This window comes from Vicugna pacos, chromosome 1, assembly GCF_048564905.1.
Source record: "Vicugna pacos chromosome 1, VicPac4, whole genome shotgun sequence".
In the NCBI taxonomy this organism is placed as follows: Eukaryota; Metazoa; Chordata; class Mammalia; order Artiodactyla; family Camelidae; genus Vicugna; species Vicugna pacos.
Window position 1 is genome coordinate 102227645 of NC_132987.1, and position 18124 is coordinate 102245768.

An 18124-nucleotide genomic window follows, 5' to 3' on the forward strand; every position below is an offset into this window, starting at 1 on the left:
AAAAAAAATACGTATACTTGAAATTATCCACTGAAGCTAACAGATAATAAAATATTTATTTTATTGTTGTAAAATTAAAAATAGTAGACAAGCATATGTAGTTACAGTCCCAAAGCAGAGCAATACAAATATATAAATTATTGCAGTTTTAAAAGAAAGTGTAACAGCCAAGTAATTTCTAAATAAACTGTTTTGAAACCAACTTGGTTTTTACTACTGCAGCTTCATTTTCTTTTCCCAAATGTCTCAGCACAATTTTGTATGGATTTCTAGTCAGATTTAAAGCAAGGTTAACACACACACACACAAATCATAAAAGTAGGAATGGCATTTAACAGAAGTCACTACTGAACACTTTCTAAACTGCCTCTTTTGAAGTAGCAGAATGGAGAACATTCTACACATGGTTCAGGAAAGAAACACATTTACTAAAATTCTCTTAACTTTTTGTGCAGTTGAGGAAAGTTCAATTAATACTTTTGAAGGGAAGGTGGAGGGCAATATTCATCTTCATGATTTTTTAATCTGCTTTACTTTCGTAGGGTTAAAACTATGGGCTAATTCAGTATCACTAAAATGCACTTAGTAATCTGGATTCTTAAAAAGAACAGGAAAAGTGTATGTTACAAACTAGTGGCTAAAGAAATCTTAATGCTAGAGACTTGCTATGATATGGTTCATAGCAAGGTGATGGAGCTGCTTAATAGGTTAGACTACATTATAACAGGGGCAATTATGAAAGAATGAAGTGAATGGAAATTCCAAGAACTACATTACAGCCCTCTTCCAAGATACCTTTGCTTGGGCCAGAGCCCAATTACCTTATTATTCTGGTAAATAAACTCTCTCCCACCCCACTACCACCAATTTCCTCAAATAATTATTTCCACCAACCTAAAGTTAAAAATGCAATTAAACATTGGAGTGAATTCAATTATCTTTGCTTTACAGTCACATCTGAACAGAAGATATTTTTTAAAAATAATGTGGAGTACTAAACTTTTTATTAAGTACTTAAAAATACTCAAATATCTGACCTTAGCATAAAAATAACACTAAAAGAACTTTACACTGTACCATTTGAAAGTTTTCATGTCATGTAACCTAATTTTATGGTCACTAACCTGAACCTCCTACTAAGCTACACAAATAATTTATTCTTTAAAAGTTCCTACTGAAGTTTTGAGCATATACATTTTGCATTCCATTTTACATTAATAACACAAGCAGATTTCGTCTAAAACAAGACAAAATAAAACCAAAACTGATCCCAAAATATTAAAAAAAAAAGACACCCAAAACTAGCAAGCCTCAAACAGTGTAAACACTAAAAAATATATAAACAAAAAGAATGTACTTTAAACCACTTTCACTGATAAAGAATACAGTAAACTAAAAAACCCGAGAAATCTCAAGATGCTTGTCAAGATGCCAACAACAAAATAGAATATATTTTGACTCTATTTCTTAAATCACTTCCCAACATGACCTTATTTAAAAAATAATCCTCAAATGTATATAAGAATGGGCACTTTGTGGTAAAATGAACATATACTTTGAAAAACATTAATAACATTATCTCGCTCCAACACTGTATGTTAACAAACTACACAGTGAAACGCAACACAGTTCTGCTGCCTGTGTGCAGCATCTAGTATTGGTGTCTTACGTGCATGGCTTTAAAAAAATGACTACTTTGGACACTAAATGCTAGGATCAAAGGATGATAATCACAAAGTAAATAAGAGTTTTAGCTTAATTAAAAGATTGAAAGGATTTTAAATCTTTAAAGAGAACAATTTTGTGTGGTCAAAATCGCTTTCAACTTCAAACTGACTTTTTAAACTTAATTCAACTTGTCTAGTTGTAAAATCGAAAGAGAAAAAATATTAATCATTTCACTTCCCTTAATTAAGCTCTGAAATTGTTGGTAACGGCTGACTGGCAGTCTCTCTTTTGTCATTTTTGAAACTGAAGGTATATTTGAGATTTTTCTTCTAAACTTCCTCAAAAGTACTAACAGTTATGCAGAAAAATAGCCAAATATGGTAACCAGCATTCGTAGTATTTCTTATTCTCTCATGGTAGGTAGAACTCAGCTTTATCCCATTATCCTTATTTTAGCATATGCAATAATTGCATATTCAAGAAGACTAACTTAGGAATATAAAATATGTTTACCAAATATTTGGCTGTGCAAAATACTTTTGACGATATTTTTCTTACTAGAATATCCATCCAAATTAAGTACTAGTGTGAGTACCAGCACCGCAGATATTTTTTAAGAGCACCTTTCCTTTGAAGAGCTTAAGTAGAAATATCTAAATGGAGTAAATCAGAGTCCCCAGTTAAGACCTTGGTACACGTACGATCCCATCTAATTGTGCCAAACTCACTAGTAAAGCTACATATTTGCCAGAAACTCTCTAGGAAATAAGCAAACACTTTCTTTGGGTAACAATGTTGTATCTGGGACTGCACCAGATGGCTCATATTCTGGAAACAAGCTGCTACTTACATCAAATGCAACACATACCAAACTTTTAACGCCTGTCCCTAAGTGATCTCACTAGAAGCACAGATGTGTGCAAGCACACTGGCTGGTAACATTCTTAATGAATTGTGCCAAAAAATAGTAAACTCAAATTTGAAAATAGGACCACAACAACGAAGCACTGAGATACTTACCGGGATCACCAGGAATGTCTTTATTCAATTTACAAACTGATAGAATTTTGATATTGCACACACTCAATTTAAAGCTTATTAAAACTAAGGCAATGCATCCTCACTCCCTGGATTTTAAATTCATTTTGGATGACTCAAAGAACTGAGAGAAATTGAAAGTATCTTTCAAGAGCTCCCTCCAAAAAGCAGTTATGTCATATTTCAGAAACAAAACAAAACAAGACAAAACAAAATCAGTGAGTTGTCAATTAATATCCTCAGGTAAATTTAACACATTTTAGCATCGTAAAAAGTTGTTTTCTACTAGACTGAGGTGTTTCTTTGCTTAGTCAAATACTGTTTATGTTAAAGACTAAAATCAGACCCAAGCTAGGGCAGGCTGCCAAATTCAAGGCAGAAGTCATTCACATCTTTATGCATGAAGCTGCCAAGTTAATGGGCCTTTCTGTGGATTCTTTCAAGCAAAGGATCTTACGTCGTAAATATATTCTAAGCACCAGTTGAAAATAGAATTCAGAGCCCATTTTAATTTTGCACTGGTTATAGCTTTTACTATAATACGTTATTTGAAAAATTATCTAGCTGTTTGAGACAAACTGTTAGTTCAGAACTCTTTGGAAACATGATAGACAACAAATAAGAATATCCTTCTAAAAATGAGCTTTTTTTTTGAATTAAGAGTTTTGTTTTTCTGTGTCAAACAGTCTTCTCTTTTCCTTTAGATTCTAAAGTTTAGAAAAATACCTCACAATGCTTTCTTTGGGCAATACTTTCAGTGATGCTGATAACGGAATTTGGACAGCTGAAGGAATTCTTGAACCTTTATCCAAACTGGCATACAAAATGATTTTAATTTTTTTCAAAGATAGGACAACAATTTCATGGCACATTCAATTTGAAGACAGATACTACATTTGACTTGGAAGTGAGGCTTGACTTAAACTCTGTCCAAATCCTAACACATCAAAGTCATTAGAATGAAAGCAGTAATGATGTAGATAGGCTTTTACTTCTCTGAAGACAAGCTGACATACAAACACTAGATCAGCACTTCTTCCTGAACTAATTCATAACTGCTTTTGTTAGAAAAAAATAGTATCTTTTATTTCCCTGCATACCTGCTTTAAAAAGTTATTAATTCCTCTTTCATAAGAGTTATCAGAAGTCAGAACAATTCAACTAGATAGATTTCTATGCCAAAATACATTTATCTTTGGAAAACAAGATAACAGTTGTAAAAACAGTATATTAAGAGAATAAAATGCAGCGATCTGAAATATGGGTAACATACTCACACATGAAAGTGTAAATATAATATACAGAGCCATTCAAATACATATTTATAAAGAGAATGAAAAGTTACCTAAAATAGTATTTTTATATATAAAATTTTCATATTAAAATATTGCTCATAATAAATAAGAGGTGGTATTATGAATTCCATTTCCCTCTTAGAAGTTTAGTAGTTCAGACTAATCTAAGAACTCTGTAAACCTTCTATTGTTTTGACAGGTGAATTACATTAAAATATGCTTAATAAAATCACACTGTAACAGTATATTGAAGTAGTCACAAGTGGTAAAAGTTAGGGAGGGCCATTTCGTAACTATGGGAAAAAAAATTCCCAAAATGAACTAAAATGATTAACCCTAGAAGGATAGAGTGTAATGATCTGCCTTATTTGACAAAGATGTTAAATACTGCCTTAAGCTTTGCAAATGTAATGACCATAAAATAACTGACCATAACTCTCTCCAACTTCTTCCGAGCGTGCATGCCTGGCAGACCAAAGAACGGCAGGGCACAGGAAGTGAGTGTAAGTTTAGTTCAGTTGTTTATGGGTAGGTGTGACTTCATTCCTGTCCGTCCCACTTGCAGACATGGTAACTTGGAATAGTTCTTGAGAAGCTGTTCGATGGCAACGTGGCGGACGTGGAGCTGTGAGGCCAAAGAATCTTTTTCTTGCACTTGGTGGGCTAACTCTTCAAAAACTTCTGTTAAGAATTAAAAAGTAGTTCCATTTTTAGTACAAAGAAAGTTTATCCTCTGACATATTTCAAGTCCTCTAACTGAAATGAATGCACTGGACAAACATTTGCAATGAAAGTGGTTTGACTACAAAGAAACAGTTGTGTTCTGATCATCCTAGGAAACTGTATAGTTTGTGTAGCCAACTGGAACACTGTATTCCTCTTCTCCCTCAAATGAAACGTGCGAGTCATAAGAATGACTACAGAGACGCACAGCAGAAACGGCAGGTGCAACCACCTCTGAGACGCTGCTCAATGTGAATACATACATAGGTCCAATCAGTATCTAATGTGACTTACGAACAGCAAGGTGTCCATTAGTATCCAGGTGTGGAAACCCCTCTAAGAGGATCTGGAATCAGACTATCTGGATTTTTGAATCTTTGTCCTGACTTGTAAGAGTCTCAGGCAAGTAACAAACTATGTTTTAACTTCCTCTTACGTATAGCCCCAATAAGAAAGTAAGCACCTCACAGGGTTACTGTGAGGATTAAATAAGACATACTTGTAAGTATTTACCATAGAATAAGTACCTGATAAATATAAGCAGCTATTACTATTATTATTATTATTTTACTATTCTGAGAGGCTGGGTGGTCAAAAAAGACCACACTAATTTTGGAGTTAAAAAGACAGAGGTTAGAATCCTTACTCCATTACTGACTGAATGCATGATCTCTGTAAGTAAGCAACGTCTCTGAAGTGCCATTCCCTCACCTAAGTAGGAACTGTGGGAACAAAAAAATAGAGACATTTGGGGAATTTGGACACTAACTGTTAACTCCTAACATTATCCTGTTTGATGTTAACAAATTATTAGCTGGTTTTTTTTTTTTTTTTTTACGGTGTGACAATGAGGTTATCATTGCCTAAAAAAAAAGTTACATTTTGGAGAAAATCCTGAAGTGTTTACGGACAAAACAGTATGTTGTCTGGGATTTGTTTCAGAATAATATGTGCTGGAGATGTGCGTAGGGCGAGGAGAATGGGTACAGGTAGAGATGAAAGAAAACTACTACACTTCTGGTAATACCTGAAACTGGGGAAGATGGGTCAAGGGTTTCACTATACTATTCTCACTACTTCTGTGTCTGAAATTTTTAATAATTAGAACAAAATAGGGCCAATACCACCTGTGGTTCTTTAAGAAACTGCTAAGGAGCACACCTGTACAGTGCCTGGCACAAAAACATGTAGGTAGTCAAGAACATGTTAGTAAGAGGTAGACATTAAGCTGTGGTCTGTTTTCACTTAAAAAAGAAAAACCTATTTCACCTGCAGTTCATAAATTGTTTTCTTCTTTTTGCTATGGAAAGTCTGACAGGTTCTAATCCCATTTCTAAATTTTAATTGCAGATGAAGCTAATAGGGGATTTTCTGTATCAAAATCTGCACAGGTAAAAAGCATTGACACTGAGTCCTTTACCCTGTATTTGCTGTTGGAGCTCTGCATTCAGTTGCTTTACTTCACCGAGAGTCATCGAATTCACTGAAACATGAAAATATATTCATTATTACCAAGACAGGAAAATAAGTCGTCTACACCACCAACACAATGTCCTATTTAAAAAAAATTTGCACTCATCTCCCAACATAATGTTCGGCAGGACCCTAGGATTCATTCATTCGCTCCTGCAGTGTTGAGTTTTTGAAACCTGACCACAACCCATAGGAAGAAACATATTTTCCATCTCTCCCAGTCTACCTCCACCTGAAACAAAAAGTTCACTGAAAAATACTTAGCATTAGGTCCACTGGATTCTGATATTTCCCGTTCTGTTTCAGTTTTCAAAAAGTGCTAGTCACCACCCATCTACCTGATTTTGCTCAAGCACTACATGTTTCATGATCTGCAGCCTGAAAAACACTTAAGTACTGTGGAAACAGTTTGAAAAATCAATTTATCTAGCTAGCTACAAAACTTAGATAATTCATACACAGAATCAAAGAGTTGTATAAAAAAATACCCAAGTGCCCTTGTAGCTCTAAAATCACTTGATTTTAAGTCAATTAAAATTATCTCAGCTTCTGTGAGTTTTTGTAGAAACAGACGCCGACTGAATGAGTCACTTTTTCCAAGTGCACACGTTACCTTTGGCCTTTAATAAAATGTCATATTTTTGCTTTTGAAATGCCACCCCCAATTAGTCTTGTAGGGATTAGCAACGTGACAATGTGTGTTCATCAATGGCTGAGGCTGTACTTCTGAACTCTATGAACCTTGAACTTTCCAGTTCACAGTTTGTTGAGTCTATTCCATTAGTAATTTAAAATGGCAAAGCAAATGATGGCACAACATAATTTTAATGCTTCAGGATATACTGAGGAATATTCTAGAGAACTGACAGAGTTTTAAGACATCTCATTTTTGCTAGGGTGAACCCTTCACTTAAATTTGGTGTTTGCCAAGTCTACAATTCCACAGCAAAATTCTTGACACATCACATATGAAATGTAAAAACAACAACAAGACTTCAACCTTCACCTTTCTCTCCCCATCTTACTTACGTTTCTCTCTGCTGTAATGTGCATGCTGGCTCCGGACATTAGCCTCTGGATTAGAGTCTGTCTCTTCTTTTTTCTGTTCCTGGTTGTGACTACGAGGCCACGATACACTATTGTGGCATAAAGTGGCACCTGAATCTTGTAACATTGCAAGTCCAAAGTCCGCATTTTCCCTCCGTTCCAATATTCTTTGTGTACAGTTTGAGAGGCCACCTGCACTTCCATCTATCCACTTTGCAGAATACTTTGGTACTTGAGAGTCAAACTGTGGGAGTAACTTTTTATCTGGCTTATGCCTGAAATTAAAGAGGTGGTGCTGGGGATTTTTAGAACATTCAGAATCTGAATCCAGATCCTTATTTTGTGCATACTGTACAATCCAATTTATCTTCTTACTCAAGATAGCTTTAACTTCTTCATAAGTACTTTTTGAAAGCTTAGATCGAGGACAATCTTGGTTTGCAATCAAGTGGTATTTTTCAAAGCAGTCTTTATGGCCCCTTAATGATTTGGTGTGCAAGAGATTAGATTTTGGTATTCCTAAAGAAAAAAAAGAAACAGAAGACTTGAGACAATTTTGTTTATAAGTTGCATTAAGAAATACAAATCTTAGTAAAAATCAGCCACTGATAATGTGTAAATTAGAGAAAAATGCTAAAGAATATTGATATTAATAGTATAAACTATGGCCTAATAATTTATGCTTCAGTTTACCTCTATATTCAGTAACATTAAATTCTTATGAGTAGAGAAGCCTTTTTAAGGACTTAATGACTCAATTTCAACCTTAGTCCAGAGGTATATTATTGCACAATAATAAAAAATGCTACTGAACCTGCAATTTACACTTACAGAATCTTGGCCTTTACATTATAGTGTTTTCTTCACTGATCTTCCTAAAGTACACACTTGTAAAAAATTCCTATTATAGGCTCAGTAAGAGAAATGCTTGACAATTTTCTTCTCAACAAAAAGCACAGTAAGTCATCATCTTAAATTATTAAGGTTTTTACTGGGGAAAGATAAACCAGAACCAGAAAAATACACATTAACAAAGGCCTCAAAAAGTCAATGAAATGTTTAAATTTTTTTTTAAGTAAGAAAAGCATCTAAAAATGTTCTCACATTTTTGATACTTACTAAAACTTTAACAAGATAATTTCTTCTAGAGATAAAATTACAATTATTTTTCATATAGCAACAAATTCAATCTACCAAGATACAATAGCCAGTATAACTGTTTAACTGATAAATGTTCATTACACCCCATAAATAATGGAAATATTCTTGTTACACTTTTATTATCTCCCAACTTTTTATAGAGCTTAAGTATGCTATCTCAAATGTTTAAAACTTACAGAACACATTTTCAAATATATGACACACTTAGAAATACAGAATATATTCGTATGTTTTCATAAGTTCAAGCTATTTAAAGTCAAACAGCAGTGCTTTTATTACTGGAGGTGAATAAAGGATGTGGAACTGAAAATTAACGCCAGCAGAACTAACCAGTCTAAATCTGCTTAGCTTTGAAAACAGAGTAAGTGGGGAGCCACTCAGGTGCTACATTAAAAAACAAAAAAAGTTTTAGCTGACTCATCAGGAAAAATTACATTCTGTATTAATCCTTTGTTTTAGAAACTGAAGTCGTAACAATTTTATTGACTGAACTCTGAACTCTAGCTATTACTAAGAAAATGAGGCATCTGCACTTTAATGGTATTAAATTAGGTATAAAAGTGCTTGAGAATATTAGTTTGTTCTAAAACGATATAACATCAGCCAATGGTGGGTCCTGCTGAGACTGCCAAAAATAGCGCTAAGCGGGCTCTGTCAGCTCCCTCACAAGTGAGCCATGGGAGTAGGCATCCTAAACACGAACCGGGAACAACTGCTCTCACAAGGTAAACTCAAGTATCTTAGCCTTGCTTTTCCCACTGAGTGCAAAAATTGAACTTAAAGAAAATTTCATACACATTTTATTTACCCCTCTGGTACCCGTACTGCAATTGTGTGTGTATATATTTTTTACCAGTTATTGTCTGGTTAGGCCAAATCTCCAGCAAAATTAACATATTTAAGTGCAAAACCTCACAGCTCTATTTGACAACACAACGTACACCTTTCAAAACCTGGTGAAGTAACAAAGGAACTTCACAAAACTTGACTAGAATAAAAATATTAAAAGTTTTGTTATTATGTATGTTTTAGATCTTAGTAAGACAAAAAAGTGGCTGGTACCAATTACAGACCAAAAAAGAAATACCTCCGTTCTGCTGTTTGATTCTAATACTGCTAGGCAGAGAGAACCTAACCTGAAGCTTACTTTAGTAACTTTGGAAAACTGATTAAATAGCTTCCTTATTCTCTATACAACTCTCTTCGGTCTCGCTGCCAGCAGATGGCTAGCCAATCCCTGAAACAGTAAACGGGCTCATTCTCACTCAGTTCACGGCCACAGCACTAATTTCACGTGGCAGTGATTTAGCTGAACCTAAACACTGTAAATTACAAGTTTCTCTTTCACTATTAAAGGAAATCTTTCAGCATATAAAAAGGGTTCTAAACTAGGCTACAGAAAGTCATTATTTTTTGCTGTTAAATTTTGTTTTTTGGGGTTTTAAAAAAATTTATTTGGAATGTTCAGAAACTGAATTAAAGAAAAATAAAAAATTATACAGAACAATGGATTTCCTGACATACCCTAGAGCTTCAATAGCATGTTAGTTAATACAATATTTGTTTATTTGAAAAATAACGTGGGCTTTTAAAATTAAAGGTTTTTCTTTTTAACCCAATGCTCTTCTTAGTAATTCATGTAATACAACTTTTTGTTCTCTAGAAATAACTTCATTTAACTTTTACTTAAATTCCCAAATTAATGCCTGGAATCCAGTAATACGTCATTATATGCATATTGGTAACCTGCTGAGATGAACAGCAAATCAGACAACTACAATACTCAATCTACTGTGAAAATACATAAAGGTAAAATAATTTTCAGATTCAGACATTCAGGTGAAAAAATCCCTTACAGAAGACATAAAAAAAAGAAAAACACCCCATCATAGCAGGAAGAGTTCTGAGCACAGGCAATACCTGTACTTAAATGTCTCACAGGCTCCTCAATCTCACCCTGCCTAAATGAAACTCTTCTTCCTCCATTCTTACCATCAAATCCCAGCCCCGATCCTTTTCCTGAATCTGGCACCATCAGCTGATCAAAGAAACCTGGATGTCTTCCTTCACAGCATCTTCCCACATCACCATCCCAGATGTCTTACTGTCCATCTGAATAGATTTTTGCCCCCTGAAATCTAGCAGTACAACATCTTAAATCGTCCTTCACTCCATTACCACTCCCACTACATTATCTGGGCCATCACCATCTCCGGTCTAGTTCTCACTTCCTCTAAGAAGCCTTTTCTAATCAATAACATCTGAATTAATCACATCAGATTTTACAACTGTTTCTTCACTGGCCTTTATCTCCTGCTAGGAGGTAACTGCTATGAGAAAGGGGACCATATCTGTTTTTTGTGCATCCTCACTGTCATAGTGCCGAGCACTTAGTGAGTACTCAACAAAACTAATTAAATGAATAAAGAAAAATTAAAATTATATTGAAATAAACCCTAAACTTATTACCAATTATTTGAGGTCTACTGCAATGAAGTTTTGTCCATCCTAGTAAGGTAAGCAGAATGTGCAGTTTTGCCAGGCTCTCAGAAGTTGTTACTCCTATGTTTAGTTTTATGTGCCATTAATTCCAAGAACTGATGAGTGGCACTCATATAGAGAAGGCACTCCTGTGTTATTATTTGATCTGCCAAACAAATCATGAACTTCTACTCAATTACATATTTTTATTAGAAATGTACATGCAATGAGTATACAATAAGGCTGTTTTATGTGAATTGTAGCTCCTTCATCCAGATCTGTACTGATATCTTCTTTAGCTCACTAAAAATTTAAAACTTGAATGAGTTTTAAAGTTCAATTCGAATATTTGTTTTGTAAACATAGTTTAAAATATCCCATGCAGTGGCATATGAAACAAAATTTCAAAAAATATAATATACTAACTACTTCATATATTTGGACAAATTACTTTTTAATCTAGAAAAGAATGTGAGTAGCCCATTTAATCTGTATCAGCAAGATATGTGTCATTCTATAGACTCCTGAAGTGATTTTGTTTTTTTCCACCTCATCAGTTTGAATTAATATAAGAGAAACAACCACTGCTATTATTAGAGATCCCAGTGAGTTTCCCAACTGACTTTACCATTTTAATTGCATTTACACGCGTAAACAGCTCTGAGCACTAATTTGTTTCTTCAGCAGCTTTTGAAAGGTGATGAATCCAAATGCAGTTAAATGAGTTGATACTTTTGAGGAACTGAGTTATAAGTAATACCCAAGCCAGTTCAACAAAAATCACACTACAACTCCCTTAACTGATAAAAATCCTGAGGGCTAATGTAACTGACATCTTAACTACCACAAAAACTTCAAAACATAACTCAAAGATGTCCACGTGACTTCGTGTTTTGAGTTCATGGTTTTAGAGAACCAAGACCTTACCTGACAACGATAATTGCTAATTTTTTTTTAACATATGTACTAGTTTCTTCTGGATAGAGGCTTTTAGAAATTTATATAGGCAGTATATTTCTGTATGAACAGTGGTATTTTAAAAAGTTAAGCTGTTCCTATTCAATAGTTTTTTTTTTTTTAAGTCTTTTCCCACTTTCATTTCTGATTTTGTTACACCATTCTCACATACTTTGAAAACCCTCCCACTAACCCATCTGGCATGCTATCCCCATTTCTATTCTTTAAATTCCTCTTTAGGATCAATATGCTTTAAGAAAACTTAAACCCATAAAAGAGCAGAAGCCACTCAACTGTAGATCTTTCTGTCTACCTATCACTGTCATCCTTTTAAAATAAAGGTATTTCCACGCTTACATTTAACATGCCTATCATAGTAACATAATTTTTCCCTCTCATATGATGATACTAAATAGCCACAAAACCCAAAATACTTGAGTTCTATCACATGTCCCATTACATTCTGCTTTTACCCCTAGCCTCTTAAGAAGACCTTATTTATGACTTGGTGGTAATCATAAATACGTTAGGCAAGCTTCCCCTGACCGTTTCCCAGCTAGTCCTGTCAAACAGCACCATCTCTCAGCCGACTACGCTGATGCTACATAGCTTTTACTTCACATTCTTGAATTGTATCATCTGACTGCCTCATGCATGTTTACTCTGTCAATTAGCTTTCCGTCTGAATTTGACTACCATATTTCACTTCCTAATTAAAGGACTGGTTTCATATAATTTGGTATCCCATAGGTAGAGTAAATGTATCATAACCAATAGTTGGATGCTAAGCTGTAATGCACACATCATCGTATCAGTAGGAGACTGTGAAGTGCTAAGGCAGTAAGCACTTTTACTCCAAACTTAAAAAAAAAAGCAAAAAACAATTAGAGGACTGGCAGTATTGGTTTTCCAAATGGTAGGTTTGTGTGTTCTTTAATTTTTAAATAAAGCAAGAAAATTTAGTTATGATTTTTATTTAGGTGCCAGGTTGTTACCAGGCTGTGAAGGAATTTTAAGCACATTGCCTCCAAACATGGCTGACATTTGTGCAGCCTTCTACTGATGCACTTCTACTTCAAAGTCTTTTACATGCAGGCTCACATTTGGCCCCGGGTAAAGAATTTCCCAAGACTTAAGGTGTTTTCTTTTTATGATTTTACTTTGGTTGCCAAGAAAGGCAGTACAAGCACCTGCGTGTTTATGTGTCGCCCATATTAGGCCCATGTTTATGCGCTGCTTTAAGCAAGTCTTAACTGTAAAAATGGGAGGAGAGCTAAACTTTGTTGTACTAAGAAGGACTGAGATGTTATGCCTTTGTTTCTGAGGATCAGATTCCCATTTCTGATCAAAGGAATAGAGGGAAAGTTCTGTAAGTAGAGGTGGCATGCCCACAGCCTGAAGTCTGGATCCATACTACAAAGCAAGTTCTCTTTAGCTTACAAGTTGTTCAAAAAAATGAGTCACTTACAATTTTCAATTTCTTGATTTCTCTTAAAAACAACATCAGAAGATCTGACAGCAACTGGCTAGTAATGAAAAGCAGCTACCGACTGAACACTGGGCAAGTGCTCTTCAGTTCAAACACTTCTTATCACCCCTTCATGAGCGCGCAGTACCCGTGACCTAGCGAGCTCTGCACTCATGCTGGTTAGTGACTCCTACGCTGTAACTAAGACTGTGAGGTGACACAGGGCTGGATGCTTCTGTGTAAATAATGGTTGTCCCAATGATGCTTTGGCACCCAGTGTGACCAGGCTACTTTGCATTTGATGACCAAGCAGCGGCAGCCAAGCCATGATTCAAGGAGAGTTATTGCTTTTACATCTATTGCCAATCACAGCCACTCAGTGGGAGGATGCTCAGATTGTCTGAGCTGATGAAAGACAGATTAGATCGAAGGTGGGAAGGCAAGGATGGATAGCTGCAGCACCTACTTCCTTCTTTAAATCCACAACAGGAGAGGTTTCTATGTCTTGCAAAATTTTATCAGTTGTCCTATGTGCCTTAACGAGTACTAGGATAAACCGTGCTCCATTCCCCTCCTCTCATGCCCCTTAGAGCCTGCCATGTTCAAATACCTGGCATACCGTTTAAAAGTAGCAGGTAATCGCTAATGTCTGCATTGGAAGTAGATGGAATTACTGGCAACTGTACTAGGCCAATATACAGACGGGTTTAGCAACTTGCTTTTCCACATTTTGAGAATCACTGCCTTAAAGAAAGATACACCAACAGGTGGTCTCTAGACAGCAGATTTCAGCTTTAGAGATGTTTATGCCATTTTAAAGTTTTCTTGTGTGCTAAGAGAAGGATTAAGCAGTTAGAGCAGCTTAATCCAATAAATGAACTGTAAGGGCAAATTTCAGTCAGCAAAGAGTTCAGAGAGATGATATTAAAAGATAAACTTCAACGTCAAATATTCAAGGTAGCCAGAGCAGAACTGGGTTCTTGTAATGATGGATGTATAAACTGCAAATGATTTGTCAAAAAGAAAATCTCTCTCAGTGAATTTTACTTTTTCATTGTTAACAGTTGGCAAAGTGGGGGAACACACCTACACAACAACTGTTTATTACCAACGTACAAAACATAACAATCCACACTCAGTTCTGCTCTCGAATTTAGCTACTTCTTTTAACCAAAAATGTCCAGTACAACTTTCTGTGAAGAGGGACATGTTCTCTATGTGTGCTATACAGAATGGTAGCCACTAGCCACATGTGGCTACTGAGCATCTGAAATGTAGCTAGTGTGACCAAGGAACGGAAGTTTTAACTTTATCTTAATTAACTTAAATATAAATAACCACATTGTGGCTAGGTCACCAAATTCGATGGGGCAGCGTGTCCCTAGGTCGCTGATGAAGCACAAGGCACCTGGAAACGAACATGAATAGAAGCTAGCCTTGAGATACTAAGCCCGCAGAGGCACAGAACATAAAAGCTAGATTTGTTTCACTAGCACATTAAAATATATTTTATTTAGACTATACTTTTTAAGTGGCACAAAAAATTAAAAGTTACAGTATAAAAAAATTTAAGTCAATAATCCAATTATTGGGTTACAAGCAACCCTCTACTTGCTTAATTTTTTCTCCTTAATAGCTCTGAATGTACAAGATTTATTCTAAAATTTTTTCTGTGCATAAAGTTGTCATTACCGACTCCTAAAAAGCTACTCAAATTATTTAAAATATGACTGAGTTATCAGTTTTAAATATCCACTTATACGTGACACATATGGAGACAGTAATTTTCAGGGGGAGGTGGGGGTGGTGGTGGAAAAACCTTCCTAAAAACAGGCAAGGTTGAAAAGATACACTTACCTAAACAAAAGATAGCCTGGAATAAACCATTGTGACAAAGACAATTCATGGTTCAAAAGTAAGAAATGTGCTAGCCATATGAACTCTGCCCTTTATCTCCTGAACTGCTGTCTGCCCAGTTAAGGTTCTGACTGACTAATTTTCTTAAAAATAAGAAAAACAAAATGAAAAGCTGTCTTGCAGTTATTTATAAAACATCGGTTTTGCATCTCAACTTCTTTGCATACATCTGAATCACTATTCCTGAAATTCAAGTTGACTGTTCCTTACATAAATGCTTTATAGCAGCATCTAATAAAGAGATACACTAGCAAGTGAATTTAAAGACTTTTATAATTCAATTACTACTACTGGTAGTAAATGGTAAAAATTAAGACTGATAGGAAATAATCACTGCAACTCACCAACCATTGGATAAGAAAAATTAAAGCTTAAAAAAAAAAGCAGTAACTGATGAATCATACTGCAAAATGCTAAAATAGGAATATTGTGACTATGTATTACAATTGCATCATAGCAAGTCCAGAGTAAAAAGAACCTTGATCTGAACAAAGGGTTTGGAGAACTAATGTACAATAAAATCTTTCCATGATGAAACAAATACTTTTTAAAATTACGGTCCAATGCAACCTTTAAAAAAAATCAACATGGTAGAATTTTACCTATTGACATGAAAGATGTTTCTGATACATTAAATAAAAAGACATAAATGGTATATAGAGCCTGATTTCACTTTTTAAACACAATTTACTACTACACATACATTCTACTGTGGAAAATAACTTAGAAAAATAAAAATATTAAGAGATTATTAGTAGATAGGAGAGATTATAAATCTTAAATGTTTTTGCTTCCTATATTTTGACTTTCCTATAATATGCTTTTTTTCAATGAAAAAAGGAAACTTTATTATGGGAGAAACAAAGTCTTTTATCATTTTAAACAATGAAAATTAAAAACATTAAAAAATGCCCATAAGGATATATTTTGGTTTGGGAAAGAACACAGTGTTCCTTAGTCCAAGACAAGTTAGGCTTTAAGGTGTTGTACTGTATGTTCCAATGAACTAAGTAAAATAAAAAAGATTACAATACTGAAATGGTAAAAGACACACAGATCTAAAATATCCTAATATTCTGAATTTTTTTTTTTAAGATTGGGAATTTCCTTAGGCTAACAATATATCTAGCAAAGAAAAGTATTTAATCTTCAAATGAAAGAAGTCCCCTTCCCCCGAAGTAAGATTATCACCATGGTATATAGTTTTATCTGGGAATTGCTGATGAAGACCCACAGACTTCAGAGGGAGTGAGGGAAAAAGACACCGATAAGTGAACACAATTCATACTGCTGAAAAGAACTGTGGTGAAAGGATTTGCTGGGCAGCTGCTACATGAAGGAAATTATGGAGGCCAGGGCAGAAAAACCTAAAACCAAATCACAGAAAGGTAAACTCAGGATAAATTCAAACCTCGTCAATGTACTAAAACACTGAATTATTCTGGCAATGGAGGAGTTGTTCAATATACAAATGAATCATAGTGATCTTTTCAGTAGAATTTCATCTTTTTAGATGAGATGAAAATAAAACCTTTCTGTATTTCAATTTGAATCAATACTAACATTTGTATCACATACCATATTCCGCTTCTATATTCATCACAGCAGCCCTGTGAACATAGGTGATGGTGTAATTTATTATCACCTCTGTTTGGTATAAGTACTCCAAAAGTTAAGCAGTTGCATATCAGGAGGAAGGAGAAGTAAACGGTGTTAGGACAGACGGAACTAGATAAACAAAAAGTGTGGAAATGAGAAAGAAAGGGAGGAAACGAGAGGAAAGGAGAGACAGTGCCTTTGAAGGGGGCAATGCAAGAAGGTGGCAGCCAGTTATGAAGACAGCTGGTCATGAAATGTCTTACATGTCATGTGAGGGGGTTAACAGCCTAACCTGAAGAAACCGGTAAGGAATCAACAGAGCTCTAAGAAAATGAATGGCATAATCAGGTTTGCACTTTAAGACTTTTCCGGTGATACTGAGAGAGAACTAGTGGTGTGGGGCAGTGATGGGGAAAGCGGAGATATAGTCTATGAGAAGGATTAAGTGGGTCTTGATTGGTGAGAAGGAATAAAGGTCTGGGCAAAGGTGTGGCAGTGGGAATGAAAAGTCAGGAACAGACTGGGAAGAATTAACAGGACTCAGGAACAGACTGCATGGAGGTGGGGGGTGAGAGGGAAGTTGTGAGGCAGCAGGGTCGCTGCAAGTCCACAGGCCAATTTGCCTTTGCAAATTGAAAACCCATCCCTGCCAGGGCGCACAGCTTGAAAAGCAGAGCTCAGATAAGATTTCAGCCATAATTCATCACTGCACCTACACATGGAAAGTCTTGAAGAACCTGGAACCATTCATTCATAAAGGGCAGTTTTTCAAAATTTGGTCCCGAGACCACCTGCACAAGAGTCACCTGGACACTTGTTAAAATACAAATTCCTAGACTCAACTGTAGACCTACTGAAACAAAATCTTTGGGGTATGGGACCTGGAATTCTCTGAGAACCAAAGAGGAAGGAAATAAAAATGCATGTGTATGTGGAAGTAAGGAGATAAATTTAGTTTGAGAAACTTAAATTCAAGACATCTGTAGGATATCTAAATGGAGAGGTCTAGCAGGCACCTGGATGTAGAGGTCTGGTGCTTAAAAGAAAGATTTAGCCTGTGGTATGTTTCTGGAGTTCCACTAGCTTACAGAGGGTATAGCTGTAACCAACACAGTGAAAGAAACAGAGGAGTGCAGTATGAGAAGACAGACAGGGACAGAATTCAAGGAAACTCTAGTTTTTCAGGGACCCGTAGTAGGCAACGAAACTGGAAAGAAGAAAAGTGAGCAGAAATAAGACGCCAGAGCTAATTTATCACAGAACCCAGGGAGCTGAGTGTTTCAAGAAAGAGGGAAAT

General features: G+C 35.4%; 1 protein-coding gene across 3 annotated transcripts in view; it reads right to left on the reverse strand.

The window, feature by feature from the left end:
* Positions 1 to 339: 339 nt before the first annotated feature.
* The window catches only part of C1H21orf91 (chromosome 1 C21orf91 homolog), a 29643-nt gene continuing 11858 nt past the window's right edge, over positions 340 to 18124 (reverse strand). For all 3 annotated transcript variants that reach the window (XM_006216755.4, XM_031673064.2, XM_072967906.1), the window contains exons 3-5: positions 7227 to 7763; positions 6145 to 6207; positions 340 to 4682 (exon numbers count right to left, since the gene is read on the reverse strand). In XM_006216755.4, the coding sequence (XP_006216817.1) occupies positions 4516 to 4682; positions 6145 to 6207; positions 7227 to 7763 (767 nt within the window). In that variant the 3' untranslated portion in view covers positions 340 to 4515. The remainder of the gene's footprint in view (positions 4683 to 6144; positions 6208 to 7226; positions 7764 to 18124) is intronic.